Source organism: Leucoraja erinacea, chromosome 18 (assembly GCF_028641065.1).
Source record: "Leucoraja erinacea ecotype New England chromosome 18, Leri_hhj_1, whole genome shotgun sequence".
Classification (NCBI taxonomy): domain Eukaryota; kingdom Metazoa; phylum Chordata; class Chondrichthyes; order Rajiformes; family Rajidae; genus Leucoraja; species Leucoraja erinaceus.
The window spans coordinates 24,006,557-24,022,405 of record NC_073394.1 but is presented as its reverse complement, the minus strand read 5'-3'; the positions used below and the strand labels follow the sequence as shown (position 1 = coordinate 24,022,405).

Here is a 15,849-nt window from a genome sequence, read left to right as displayed (position 1 = left end):
GGTAGCGGTGTGGAATGAGCTTCCAGTGGAAGTGGTGGAGGCAGGTTCGTTGGTATCATTTAAAAATAAATTGGATAGGCATATGGATGAGAAGGGAATGGATGGTTATGGTATGAGTGCAGGCAGGTGGGACTAAGGGAAAAAAGTTGTTCGGCACGGACTTGTAGGGCCGAGATGGCCTGTTTCCGTGCTGTAATTGTTATATGGAATAGATAGGCATGGTTTCGGGCCAAAGGGTCCCAACACAAAATGTTGCCTGTCCGTTCCCTCCACTGATGCTGCATGACTCGTCATGTTATTCCAGCACTTTGTGTTTTGCTCTGAGGCAAGGAAATTTGGTTAAATTTGGAACTGGCTCGTTTGGAGCAGCCCTTTTGCAGGTTGATAATTTACTTTTCTTAATATAACTGTGTTCCAAATTATGTCCAGACACATGTTTTACAGCCTGCAGTTAAGACTGTTCCACTGATTTTACTACATTGACAGGATCATTGAGTAAGTCAGACTGGAGGGTGTAATCCTGATCTTTGCAACTTGCATGGTAAAAATCTGACCTGAAACATGTTTAAATAGAAATTATTAGGCTAATCTTTTAGTCCTCCTGGCAAATTTATGGTGCAATAAGTAATGAGAGCTGCCATTACTAGATTAGAAAAGGTTGCAATCCTTTACTGTGACTTGATCTTACCAGTTCCTGATCCAAGTGATTGACCATCATTTCCAGCTTCTGGTGGCCTTTCTTTAGGTCCTCCTCTGTCCGTTTGAGGGCATCAAGTTCAGCTTGGGCACGGTCCATTTCCTCTTTCATCCGCCAGCGCAGTTTATCACTAACTGCAGAGATCAGTGAAGCACGGATTGTATCCTCACTAATGGTGTCTCTGCCGGGACCTGCAACACAAACAGCTTGATGTTGACAAATAATTAAACTCTTATTAAGCTCAATCAGCAAACTGTCCAGGACAAAATATACACATTGTCCTTGAGCCTTGGAATAGATTCAATTCACACACTTTGATCTGGTCATTTCCAAACACAAGACAGACCACACCTTTCTTCTGGTGTTGCTGTTAACCTTAATAGCACTTCAAAAGAACTGAGTGAAAGCTCAGAATCTTTCATTTTATGCTTTTATAAATGTTTTCATTTAGAGTCTCTAAAGGAAACATTTTGCAGGAAGAGGCAAACGGAGAAACACGAAAACAAAATTGTGACATGGACATCAAGAAAAATGTTTTAATTGTGGATGGTGAATGGACTAAAGCGGTTAAAACTACTGTCTGATTAAACCAATGGGGGACATTGGAACTTAAGTTCCATAATTAAAATGAAAAAACACTGGAAGAAAGTATTCCTGTTGGTATTGGTGAAACTCCACAATTAGCAATAAGAAAATAGTGGGAATCCAAAAAAATGGTATGTTGGGCCAAGAAGAGTGGATTCACATACTGAAATATTGGGTCGATAAGCCTGACGGAAGAGGAACTTTTATCTCCAGTTTCATTGATTAAAAGACACAACATGGAAACAAATCCTTCGGCAATCCAAGTCCAAACTGACCATCGATCACTTGTTCATAGTAAATCTGTATCATCCTACATACTAGGGGCAATAGTGGCCATATAGCTTACAAATACACACATCTTTAGGATGTGGAAGGTAACCGGAGCAGAGGGCACCCCTAGGAAAACCCAGGTGGTCAGTGAGAATGTGCAAATATCACACCAACACCACCCGAAGTCTGGATCTAACCTGGGTCTCTGGTGCTGCAAGGCAGTAGCTGTACCACTGTGCTGCCTGTCATATTTAAAAAAAATCATTCTAAGAAATATGAAAATAATCACTGTCCTGTGATTTAAAATGCTGTTTTATATTGAGGATCTCGATTGGGATTTTGCTATACTGTATTGTACACAAGTATAAGAGGCAAGTTTTCCACTGCTGAGTGGTTGCTTGTGGCTGTCCACCAAGTTTAGCATCAGCAAAATGCAGAAGATTCCTTTCTGTTAAACTTAATAGGCTTCTGGTGCGTGCTCTATGAGGAGCTAGAGGTCAGCTAAGATTCCTGTTCCTGATATAGCCAAGTGACATTAAAAAGCCGAGGTGGCTGATCTTAGTTAAGGCACTGATCAAAGTAGTGATGAGGACTCTGTGCTCCTGGGTTAAGAGAGGGGTGAAAGCACCAGTGTTTCTTCTCTTGATCGTCATGATTTTTGCAAGCAAGCACACATGTGGGAATTTACTATTGGACAGCAATAAAGGTTATGTTGTGATCCCCATCGCAAATAATTTGATCCGACACTTTCATGATTTGGCAGGGGGGCGGCAAAGTGCCGCAGTGGGAGAGTTGCTGCCTTACGGTACAAGAGACCCAGGTTTGATCCTGACCGTGGGTGCTTGTCTGTGTGGAGTTTGCATGTTCTGCCTGTGCAGATTTGTATGTTAATTGGCTTCTGTAAATGATCTCTAGTGTGCAGGATTGTGTTAGTGTATGGCTTGATCGCGGTCAGGGCAGACTCAGTGAGCCAAAGGGCCTGTTTCCACTCTAAAATAAACTCAATATTGCCAACTTGCAAAGTCACTGGTGAGACACTGGATCAATGGAACATCAATCAGCTCACAGTGCTCCTCCATCATGCCCACTAGACAGGAACTGAGTATATGCTAAAAGGAACCGACTGATATCAGGTCAGATGCCAGCTTATACAGCCCAGTATTTCCAGTATCCAACCTACAGATGATTAAGTATTTGTGTTCTTACCAACACCTGCGGCAGGTGGCTGGTTGGAATATGGATGCTGTTGCGCTGTGGCTGTGGTTGGAGGATATGCACCTCCCGGGGGATAAGGAAATCCTGGAAACCCTCTGCAAACATGAAAGAAAGAAAACCAAACCTCACCATCTCATAAAATATTTTAGTAAAATCAAAGTACAATAGATGGAAGAGAAGGAAAATTCTGCAGCAGACAGACAGTTGCCAGAGGATCATTGATACCAGATCCCAGCCTGATGTCTGGCCACAGGATCAACATGGACTCTTGTTATCACAATCTCTGACTGTACACAATAAAGCACACAAACATCGAATATTGGAAAATGTATTTTAGGAGGAAGTATATTCATGACCCAACTGACATTACTGACTATTTCCATCTCCTCAAATGGTTCATCCAGCTGTAGCCTGCAGTGTCTTTCCTAGTAGATGCTGAAAACAGATATAACATAGGAATTGCATGTGGCATCCGTACATCTACAACAGGAAGTAGATGTTCCTGACAAAGGGAAGCAGTTAATACCATCACCAATTACCATAACGCGCATGGCGATGAATTTCATACATTAGGCATTGCAGCTTTCTGGCACAATCTGTTGATGATGGAAATGTTTCAAACCCTGAACCCCCGTGCTTAACAACAACCCTGGGTTAACAATACTTTATACTTCAACTCAACAGTGCTGTGAGAGTATCACATGGTGTGCAACAATTCGAAGATAACTTACCTTGTCTAGGGTTGTAAGGGAGAGGGATGAACGCTAATTTTCAGAGAGATGGCCACATCCCAAGAATGCTTTTAATTTTAAAAGGAAAGGCAACGTTGCCAAGAAAAAGATACATTACCGAGGAAGGGGAAATTATTAATTACTAAGAAAGTAAAGAATCAGTCACTCCAGCAGAAAGGGTCTGAATGTCCCATTCTGAGAGTTGATCTCTCCTCCCCTATTCCCTCTCTCCCTTTCTCCCATCCCCTCCCTACCTCCCTCTCCAAGGTCGAGTCCTGTCCATTTACCGCTGGGTTCCAGCCAACAGCGCCACCATCTTTGAGGAGGGCGGCCCTGGCCCTCCCCCTGCTGAAGCGTGGGGATGCGGACCGGATTTCCCGATGCCAGAGGGGGCTGCAGCTGTCCCATATGCCGCATCGAGACGCGGATTTTGACATTCGAAAAAAAAACTCTCCGCTATAAAATGTCTCCACTATCATTTATAGCAGAGAAATGTCATAGCGGCGATTTCCCCCCCCCCCAAATTTCAAAATCCTTTGTGCGCATAAATTTTCTTTGTGCGCTGGTTTCAAAACTTGTGTGCGCGCATACACGTGCACAGCTTAGAGGGAACACTGATTGGGACACGCATACACGCACAGTACTGAGGAATACCAGCCAAACCTATATGGTAAAAGGCAGCATTCAAATAGTTTTAAAAGTGCTCAGTATTGCTAATCTTGTAAATATAAATTGTACCCAGTATTGGCATGGCCTGCTGGATATTGTGCCATTCCTGCTGTCATTCCAGGCATGTAAGAAGCTGAAATAAGAAAACAAACAGCATAGCTATTAATGGTGTGTTCAAACAGCACACATAATGATGTGCATACGTCACCACAATAAGTACTGAAATAATTACTTAATAATAATAATAAAGAAATTCTATCAGTTATGTATTAGACATTTATGCAGTGTTAATGGTTGAGAACATATTAGTTCTTTACACATTGGCATCATAGATAAATTATATATGAATACTACCAACATAAACAGAATTAATGGTTCAATGTTACTTTGTCGTATATAACCAGATACAGTGAAATGTTTTTGCAAACAATTCAGTGAAATCTTACTAAACATAAGCACAATCATACCCAAATGAAACAATACTAGATTACACTAAGGCAGCACGTAAGAGTCGCCATGTTTCTTGTATCTTGTATCTTTCATGTTTCAAAGTTCTTAGAAATTATTGAGTCTTATTGTGGCTTTAAAAGTGCAATTAATTTTGGCGCAATTAATGTTATCGGTGCAGAGGCCATGCACAAACCTTCCAGCTGAAGATGTAAGCCCATGGGCCGGATCAGCTGACTGATGTGCAGACACTGATCGCCAACTATCTGTACATATGGCGGTTTCTGCTGAGAAAGCGGGTGCATCAGTGGAGTCCCTCTGTGATTGATGGGCCCACCACCCACATGCCAGCCTATAATCCTTCTAGGAGCCAAGTCTCCTCTATATTTAATCCAGAATTTTTGCTTCACCTGGACTGCTGAAAGGTGGTCCCACAAACACCACAAGGGAATGAAGCAGTTGCATCTAATTGTTGTGCAATATCCTGCAAATTCTCATGGGTTTTAGCACTACCATGCTGCTGCTGCAGAATCATGAAAACACTATCAACGTAGTGTTCAAGTAGGAGACACAAGGAAATGCAGATGCTGGAATTTGGATCAAAACACGGTCCTAGAGGAACACAGCATGTCAGGCAGTATTGATGGAGGGATGGACAGGTGATGTTTATTGTCGGAATCCTTCTTAGACTGAAGAAGTGTTCAGGTAGGTCTACTTTCATTGGGATTTGGGACAGGGGGCATTGGAGATAGTGATTGGTGGGGTTTAGTGGCAGAGAGGTGTGTTATAAATAACCATGCAGGTAGAACATCATATCTTGTGGATTAATGCTTCCACCTGATGATTGTCAACTCACCACTGTTTATTCATCTGAATGGAAATATTAACAAATCTGTGATTTATTGCAGTTACATCCTATTTAAAACTATAATATGTCTGTATATATTTATCTAATAAAAAACAACGTTTCTAAACTGCATTACTGATTAAAAACAATAACTTATAATTACTACTGGTGATGTAATGTTGAAAATGTACTGAGCTATTGTTAGCTCCCATGCTGAGAAGCAGAGTCTATGGAACAGATGCACTAGAACTATCTACTGCACTCTGTATCTTCCCCTTTCCTCTCTTTTATTTTCTCTCTTGTATTGAACTTGAGTTAGACTTAATTGTATATATGGTGTATCTAATCTGTCTGGATAGCTTACAAAACAAAGCTCGCTACACGTGACAATAACAAACCTAAACCAAGCAGTGGCTGAGATAATATGTTCCACATTACCCTCTGCTGTATAATTTACCAATTATGTCTTCGCTTAGACTTTCAATTACGTTCATGCAGTTATACATTGTCACCACAATGACATTTGTGTTACAAGTCTCAGATTGCAAATTGTTTCACAAAGCTTGCGAAGCATTCTCTATATGCACCCTCCCTCCAGATAGATGGTCAGCCAATTTTGTTAAATTATACCATATCAGATGCTAGGAGTAACATAAGTTGCCTGAAATAATAGTTTTAGATTTTTTTCAGTGATGTGTCCATCACAACATTACATCTCAGCATTTCACTAAACCTAACCACATATTATGGGAGTGTGGCATTTAAGAATTACAGGCATAAATGTGTGTGTGATCAGACTGAAACACAACAGTTAATGTGCTTTAATTTAACTTCACTGGAACAAAAACACAAATAGGAAATGTTGTATACTAGCTGGTCACTTTTGACGTTAGGAGAGAGAGATGGATCAGCCATGATTGAATGGTGGAGTAGACTTGACGGGCTGAATGGCCAAATTCTGCTCCTATCACATGACCTTATTTGCCTTGGGGATAAATTGGAAGGGCCACTTAATTGAAGGATTAAGGAAGGCAGTTGGATGGATGAATGGGTGATTCTGATTCTGCTCTTCTCTCCTGAGCATTTCCCACAGCATTGCATCTGACAACTTTAAGCTCCTTCGTATCCTCACTTGTTTCACACAGAGAGTGGTGAATCTCTGGAATTCTCTGCCACAGAAGGTAGTTGAGGCCACTTCATTGGCTATATTTAAGAGGGAGTTAGATGTGGCCCTTGTGGCTAAAGGGATCAGGGGGTATGGAGAGAAGGCAGAAACAGGATACGGAGTTGGATGATCAGCCATGATCATATTGAATGGCGGTGCAGGCTCGAAGGGCCGAATGGCCTACTCCTGTACCTATTTTTCTATGTTTCTATGTTAACTATGTTTATCGCGAGTGACCTACGACCTGGGCATGCGCAGTGGGAATACCAAATGCACTTATTAGTTTTGGTAAAATTGTAAATTGTCCCTCGTTTGTGTAGGATAGTATTAGTGTGCAGGTTCGGTGCAGACTTGGTGGGCCGAATGGCCTGTTTCCACACTGCATCTCTAAAATAAACAAAATATGAATTTCTGCTTCAGCAGTGAAAGGGTTTTCTCCAACTGTAAAAAGGATACGTTTACATGAACAGAATTTAATGATGCAAGCAAATAGCTCTAATGTTTAGTTGAGAGATACGTCAACATGGATACATGCCCTTTGGTCCACCAAGTCCGTGCCGACCAGCAAACACCCATTCACACTGTTCTATGTTAACCCACGTTCTCATCCACTCACTACATATTAGGGATGTGGGAGGAAACCGTACCACATGGAGAAAATCCAGATAGCCACATGGGGAGAACGTGTAAACTCCACACAGATAGCACCCAAGGTGAGGATCGGAATGGGTGCTCCGGTGTTGTGAGGCAGCAGCTCTACCAGCTGTGCCACCGTGCCGACAATGTCTCCTTGCAAAAGTTACTTACGAGTTGGTGGCCCTGCAGCTTGATACGAAGGGTAAGATGGAGGTGCAGCGAGCTTCGAAAAGACAGGAGGTTCCTCTCCAAACATGACGATCATCATCTGTATCAGCCCATAGAGGTCAGAATGTGGCTAATATAAAAAGACAAGACATTTATTAATGTTTCTCACCAATGTTCTCTATTCATAATTCCGTAGAGATGCTACTGAATACATTTGAAAAGATGACAGAGATACAATGTCAAGAAATACAAACCAGATCAACAGCAGAAGCGCAACAGAACAAACTCACAAACTTAAACTAACCACAGAAAAGGAACGAGGGATGTTATTCAAAAGAGCAGCAAAATGGAGCTCTGACATCAGTCGCCTCTGCTGATCCAATTCCTCCGACATACTTCGGCAGGCATTATCCAAAATCTAACTTCTCTAAATTCCCTCTCCTTCAGAGTAGCAATCCGCATTGAAAGCCACCAAGTCTTCGGGATTCTAGGAATGTTGGCTCCATACACTTTAAATGCATTCTTAAATTAAGTTAGACAATGACAGGGTTAGAGCCGTGAGGAGAGTCATTTTACTGGGTCGAAGAGATTTCTCGTGCATTAGTTTATAATTTTGTACAGACTGAAGGACCTAGATTTCCATTAAATGAATTTGTTGACACTCCATAATCTAACTTCTTCCATCGCTTCCATACTCTGTTACTCAGAATATTTGTCTCTGACTACCTCTAGGGGTAACAGCTGCCAACAAATGCCTCTCCCCAAGAACGTAGGTGCCAATATCTGCCTCTTCGGTAGAACGCAGGGGCACAAGTAATTGTCTTCTTTAAATCCTGTGATACTCACATGTTTCCACTCGTGTAGATAGGGGAGGTAGATTTTCCCATTGGCATCAACGTGCTTTCCTGTTCTAATCATCATGGTACTGGTGGGTTTTACAAAGCAGATTGGAGGATTGTAAGGGTAAGTGTCCAGTAACCACACGCATATAGGGATATTATACATATTTCCTGCAAAGATAAAGAGGTCAGACAGAGAACTTCTTGTCGCCAAAATACATTATAGTTTATTTAAATAGGATAAACGCAGGAGATCAGGATTTATTTCAAATACAAAGAAAAGTTCAATGATAAACATTATATTCCTATCTATATCTATGAACTAACACATTGGGGCAGCACCATGGGGCAGCTGGTAGAGCTGCTGCCTGACGGTGCCAGAGATCTGGGTTCAATCCTACCCGTCTGTGAGAGGTTTTCATGTTAATTGGCTGTGACCGCATGTTTCCTCCGGGTGCTCCGATTTCCTCCCACACCTCCAAAGACGTGCATGTTTTCAGGTTAATTGGCCTCTGTAAAATTGCTTTTAAAGTGCAGACAAAGTGGGATAGCATGGAACTAATGTAAACTGGAATCATGTCTGAATTAATTTTCAGTGTGGACTGGGTAGGCCAAAGGGCCTGTTTCCATGCTGCATCTCTAAACTAAACTAAAACTAAGACTGAAGCACCAGGTCAGAAGGCCATCACCAATGAGCCACTCAAAATCTTCCCTATTCACTGCCAACCCCTACCACCTGCCCCCAACCATTCACCCAAAAAGAAAATTACAGGAAGACCTCCGCCGGAAATTAATGGATCACACCCATTAGGTAGCTTGGTTCACAAGTTAGCTTAGCTCACAGGTTGTCTCATACTCAAAATGGCATTGCTCCACAGTGCATGCAGTATAATCTCCCTTCAGTGATACAACTTTTAGTTTTAGTTCGAGAGATACAGCATGGAAGCAGGCCCTTCAGCACGTGCTCACACCAATTCTATGTTATCCCACTTTTGCATCCACTCACTACATAGCAGGGAGCAATTTACAGACACTAATTAGCCTACAAGCCCACACATCTTTAAGATGTGGGAGGAAACCGGAGCACCTGGAGGAAACGCACATGGTCAGAAGGAGAACATGCAAACTCCACACAGACAGCATCCACCGTCAAGATCTAACCCGGGTCTCTGATGCTGTAGGTTCTGGTGCAGAGGTTCTACCAGCTGTGTTACTGCACTGCCCAATGTTCTGATGACATTGCAACAAATGTCAAAATCAGGCGCTTTAACCATTTGCCACATGGCCCCCGAGAACTACCTACTAAATATCTTAATGTCAAACTATATGTTGAAGAGCATTCATATTTAATATAGAATGGACTATTTCTCAAAGATTTCACTTTCTATTTAAATAACGCAGCAGATATGTCGCCCATTAGTGATACAAGCACTCGTGATTTTCCTGTCATACAACAGACAGCCAGTGAAACCACACCCATCATAACCAAGAGCCCAATAATTTCAACGGGTTTCGAGAACAGAGGCAAAGAGCTTGCTTCAATGAGTTTACATTTATCTAAATGTTTGTATGTTTCAAATAACTATTTTAAAGTTGTAACTATTTTAAGAGACATTTAAAGGGTTTAAAATCAGCAACAGCTGACAGAAAAATAAACCCTACAATTGTTCACTTCTCCTTTCTTACCTCTGTAGCTAACTGGAATCGTTCCAGTGAGACTCATCAGCTCCTGAGAAGAACCATTGTTAAATACTGAAATAAGAAAAAGGAAGAAAATAAAATCAACATTTCATTCCATCACGAACATCAGTAATAAAGGACTTGGGTCTACGGAGAAAATGCTCAAACACCACCAATATGTAATGAAACCATGCCACCTGGTGCAGCAAAGGAGACCAGCACAGGGAATAATACACATTCCACAAGTAGTAGAGCTGCATGTGGTGTGGAGCTGAAGAAGTCTACACATTTGTGACCTACCACAATCAAAACGTCAGTGGGAATGAACCTTCGAGTCTGATGGGTCCAGACACAAAATGTCACCGATCCACGTTCTCCAGAAACCCAGCATTTTGTGTATTTTTCTGTAAACCAGCATCTGTGTTCCTTGTTTTAATATTTAAAAGGCATTTGGATTGGTATATGGATAAGAAAGGTTTAGAAGAACATGGGCCAAACATGGGTAAATGGGATTAGCATACATCGGGCATCTTAGTTAGCATGGATGAGTTGGGCTAAAGAGCCTGTTTCTGTGCTATGATTTTTGTTTACTGTGCCTCATGGCTTGTTATGCTGTTGCAAGCAAGAATTTCAGTTTCATTTTTGGTACACATGACAATTAAACACTCTTGATGACTACTGGATCCTACTTTAAGGGGCAAATTATGTGGGCACAAGGGCAACAATATGTTCCTGCAGTCAAACAGGACAACACTGCTCAATGTACATACACATTCCCCATTTGACAAAAAGCCATTAGCGAGAGGCACTGGACGGTTGCAAATGGGGTGGAACTGATGCAGTGGAATTGAAGGGGGCCATGGAGTTGAAGGTCACTTAGCAAAATCGTAAATTTAATCTACGCAATAATAATTCTAGTGCACAAACCACAGATAGATTGAAGGCATTGGGAGAAAACTCAAAGTACCCAGAAAGGATACCAAATTCATTGAGGCCATCCAATGCAAAGAGCAGGTAGTCAGCCTATGCATGACAGCAGCACACTGTAACCAATGTCAGCGCGTCTCAATTGCCTTTACATCAGTCTTTGATGCATGGCTCACGCAGCGAATATGATCTTTTCACTCATCGCACAATGTGGACATCCCAAATTATTCCTTGAATTGAGTAGCTTATTGGTTAAGGTTAGCCATGTTAGGAACTAAATCAAACATAGAGCAAATGGGCCAAGCATGGCAGATTTTACATCCTTGAAATATACTATTGGTTTATTATTATCATGCGTACCAAGACATAATTTAAAAAATATTTTGCATGCTAATCAGGCAAAATAATATCATACACAGGTACTTTGGGTTGGCAAAAGGAAATAAACGGGAGTGCAAAATATAGTGTTAGATCAACAGAGAAAGTGCAGATGAAAAAGTGCAAGGGCCAGAACAAGGTAGACTGGAAGATGGAAGTTCATCCTCAGCATCCGAAAGGTCCATTTCAGAGTCTGATAGCAGCGGGACGGCAGGGTAGAAGCCGTTCTTTAGTCTGGTTTGTACGTTCTTTCAATCTGTTGTATCTTCTGCCGAAAGGGAGCAGCAAGAAGAGAGAACGACGAGGTACACAGGACTCGAAATTAAAGGTTGCCCGGGTGCCACTGACCACTCAAAGCGCCGCCGGGCAACTAAACACCGAGTAATTTTGCCCGGCTTGGCAACCAGATACTGGTTTGTACCGAAGATAGATACAAAAAACTGGAGTAACTCCGCGGGTCAGGCAGCATCTCTGTACAAAAGGAACGCAATGTTTTGTGTCGGCGGTGACGGCTGTATTGCGTGGGAAAGATACTAGGTCTAGGTGCGGGGTGAGGAAGGGTCGCAGCGAATGACGGGCGCTGAACAGTGAGCGACAGCGGCTCCATCTCTCCTCCTCCCGCACCCCGCCCGCCCTGATAAGGGCCACTGCTTGCAAACCCGCTGCTATAGGATCTTTGCAATACTTTCAAAACAAACCCTCCCGCACGCCGAGGCCTCCCCCTCGCTCCCGGAGGGGTCAGGCGCTCCATCTGCCGTCTGAAGCAGCTGCACCAAAGATCCTGTAGCTATAGGGTCTTTGAGCTGCACCGTTCGGCCCCACACCTTGCTGTTGGCTGGCGGAGGAGGGAGGCGATGGCGATGTTGTCCGAGGAGCGCTGACCTTCCTTCCTCCCCACCTCGCCCCCCTTCTCTCTCTCTCTTTCTCTTGTACGCCCCCCTCCCCCCCCCCTTTATCCTGGGACCCCGCCTCTCCATCCCACACTGATCCCCATTCCCGCCTCTATTCAGCCCTCACCGACATCCTCTGTGCTCCCCTCCCCAACTTCCCCCCCCCCAATCTATTCATCCTGCGCTGATCACCCTATCCACCTCGCATTGATTCCCCTGCCACCTCCCCCCCCCCCCCCCCCAAATCCATCCTACACTGGTTTCCCAATTCACCCTGTACTTACCCCTTTCCCATCCATCCTGCACTTCTCCTCCATCCATCCTGTACTGATCCCCCATCCATCCTGTACTAATTAACGCATTCATCCCATACTGACCCACCCTCCATTTACCCTGCACCTTCCCCTCATTCATCCTGTAGCGATCCCCCATTCATTCTGCACAGACCCTCCGATCCACACTGTACTGACCCCCCCCCCCCCCCCCCCCCACCCCCCATCCATCTATCCACCCCGCACTGATTCACGAACACCCCCCTCCCTGACCCTATTGTCCTGGAAATGTCTTCAGAGCGAACATTGACTATGTTTGATAACGGAATGCAATCAAATATGTTTTAATTCCCAATGTTATTATTTGTTTTAATCCGTAAAGACGGATTAATTATATTGTGAACACGTGAATCATTAAAACCGCAAAGTTCGATTGTCACTGCTACCGTTGACACGTTATTACAGGATTCATTTTAACGGCAAATCAATGGTCTTAATATGGAATATCAGTACTGTAGTTATTTAAAGAGCAACATTCACAACTATACGTACGCATATATGTTACCATGGTCCAGGATTTATTGACACAGGTCGATCATATGCTGAATAATTCAACCACTATTTTGTTTGGAAGTAGAAAGAACATAGAAATTGCATTAAGTGCAATGTGTAAAAAGAGTTGAGATACTGTCTTATAATGTTGCTGCATGTCATTGTGGGATATATCATGTCTTGATTGGTGAATGTTTAGTTTGTGACTTTATTTGAAGCAGAAATAATATGTGAATGCTTCATTGAGTATAATTCCGACTGGTAACTACGCACTTCGACCGAGCACATTATCGCACGCGTCATGCAAGCCGTCTTAAATGACCACCTAAACTGTCATTTGGCAACCTAAAAAGCTGCCAAGGTTGCCCGGCTGGCAACAGGGAAAAAAAGTTAAGCGAGAGCCCTGGGTACGAGTGATCCTCGATTATGGTAGCTGCTCTCCCGAGGGGGAGGCTGTTGGTGGGGAAATTTGATACTTGTATGTAAAATTACAAAGGGCATAGATAGCATGGAGTTGTTATCTCTGGATGGAAATATGAAATGCTAGAAGGAACAGGTTTAAGATTTGGGCATGGGGGGGGGGGGGGGGGGAGAGGGAATGACTGTCTAGAATAGAGGAATTGAACACACATGAACAAATAGGGCTGCAGATCATGCGTTACATATGTTAGATTGGTATCTTGGGCGGCACAGATCAGATGGGCCTGTTCCTGTGTTTTATAGGTCCATATGGTGCTGGAAAATGCTTAGTTCCTCTGTCAATTCTCATATCATCGGCAGTCCCAGTCTAGCTGCAGCAACTCCATCAGGGCAAAGAAATAGAAAGTTTGTCACTTTGAAAGTACATAATTAAATAGAATGCGTCAAAGCAAAGTGAAATAGGAATCATTTGATGCAGGTAGTATCATTTTTTACATTCCATTACCAGGGGTTTTGGGCATTGGCTGAGTTCCAATAAATACTTTTAAGTTGTGTTATCTGCATTTGTCAGTCATTTATGCCAGAAGAGAAGATTCTGCTCATCCAGACCGGCACTTTCAAAGCTGAACTAAATCAACAATCAACCACCTGTGAATACGGTGAATTCATATTCACTGCCTTACCAATATCTTAGGTTCCAGATCTTCACAACACATTGGGTTACACAAAACACACATTTGCCATGCCATTAGAAAAGTCAAAACCAACATCACTGAAATTAACAGATGCATCTTACAAGTGTTATCTTAATACTCACCATATGCATCGTTCACGGGCTTGAGGTCTTTATATGTTGAGGTAACGTTTAGAATTTCTCGCACTGTCAGATCCCTGTATTTATACTGCAAGAGATAAAATATTCCACATAGCAGTTTCCACATAGGTCTCTTCCACTCCTTGCCTGTGCTTCGTTCTTCTCCTGACCCGTCCCCTCCACCACCCTTGCCTCCCCCTCCTCACCCGTTCCTACCATCACCCTAGTCCCCCCCCTCTCCTCCCACATCCCCACCACGCGTCCTCCATCCCCGGCCATGTCTCTCTCTTTCCCACCTTTTCCCACTACCTTCCTGGCCACCCCACTCCCAACCCATTTCACAATCCAATCCCCCACCCACCGTAGTCTCCTCCTTTCCCCTGCTCCGCCCTTGTCCCCTTTCCTAATGCCACCCTTGTCTCCCCCCTTCCCAACGCTTCCTCAATCTCCACACCTATCCTATTCATGTACCTGTCTGTTTCTTAAACGTTCCAATAGTACCTTCCTCAACTACAAGCTCTGGCAGTTTGTTTCATATACCCACCCCCCTTGTGTGAAAAAGTAAACCCTCAGGTTCGTATTAAATCCCCCTCCTCTCCTCCCTTCCCCCCCTATACCTCAGGCCCTCGAGTCCTGGCAAAATCCTCGTAAAATCATCTCTGCACCCTTCACAGCTTGACCCTTTTCCAATGACATGATGACCAAAACTGAACACTATACACTAAATGTGGCCTCACCAACATTTTACATAACTGTTACATAATCTCCCAATTTCTATACTCATTTCTCTGACTGATAAAGGCCAATGTGCCGAAAACCTTCTTGACTACCCTATCTACCTGTGACGCCACTTTCAAGGAATTATGTACATGCACGCCTGGATCCTTCTGTTGTACAACATTCCCCAGAGCCCTACCATTCACTGGGTAGGTCCTGCCCATGTTACACTTCCCAAAATGCAACATTTCACATTTCTCTGTATTAAATCCCATCAAACATTCCACAGCACACCTGCCCAACCGAACAAGATCTTGCCGCATTTTTGACAACCATCTTCAATGTCTACAATACCACCCACTTTAGTCACCTGCAAACTTGCCAATCATGCCATGTACGTTTTAATCCAAATCATTGATACGGACGACAGACAGCAATGGATCCAACACTGAACCTTGAGGCACATCACTGGTCACAGGCCTTCAGTCCGAAAAAGCAACGTCCCACCATCACAGAGATGATGAAGACATGTTCCATGAAGACAATTTTCTAATCATTCAGCTCTGGACCCCACCCTCCAGAACAGCCCAGCACGAGTTGTGAGCGGTGCGCGGTTACGTGACGAAAAGCGAGTCTCTCTCCCTCCCATCCATCCATCTCTCCCCACCGCCCAGCTTCGGCCTCACACTGGCCCCCCTCCATTACCCCCTCCCCACTGACCGATACCCACAGACCTCCGGCCGTATATCTACACGCCCCATTTGCGGCATTTACCTTTGACACCATTCTTTTCAGCGCCCCCTCGGTGACCGCCATGGCGACAGCTCGCTTACTTTCCATGTATTTACTTCACTGCGTCTTCTGATTTGCTTTTTGCTTCCGTTTCCGCCCACGCAGGCCCCGAGCGGAAGCGAAGACGCGGAGTGCGCC

At 43.6% G+C, this 15,849-nt stretch overlaps 1 protein-coding gene across 1 annotated transcript in view; it reads right to left on the bottom strand.

Annotated features, from left to right (window-relative positions):
• Positions 1 to 15,849, bottom strand: part of tsg101a (tumor susceptibility 101a) — a 20,652-nt gene extending 4,803 nt beyond the window's left edge. Inside the window, exons 1-8 of the mRNA XM_055649628.1 lie at positions 15,694 to 15,849; positions 14,206 to 14,290; positions 9,956 to 10,021; positions 8,277 to 8,440; positions 7,434 to 7,560; positions 4,237 to 4,300; positions 2,759 to 2,862; positions 689 to 888 (exon numbers count right to left, since the gene is read on the bottom strand). Of these exons, the coding sequence (XP_055505603.1) occupies positions 689 to 888; positions 2,759 to 2,862; positions 4,237 to 4,300; positions 7,434 to 7,560; positions 8,277 to 8,440; positions 9,956 to 10,021; positions 14,206 to 14,290; positions 15,694 to 15,759 (876 nt within the window). The 5' untranslated portion in view covers positions 15,760 to 15,849. The remainder of the gene's footprint in view (positions 1 to 688; positions 889 to 2,758; positions 2,863 to 4,236; positions 4,301 to 7,433; positions 7,561 to 8,276; positions 8,441 to 9,955; positions 10,022 to 14,205; positions 14,291 to 15,693) is intronic.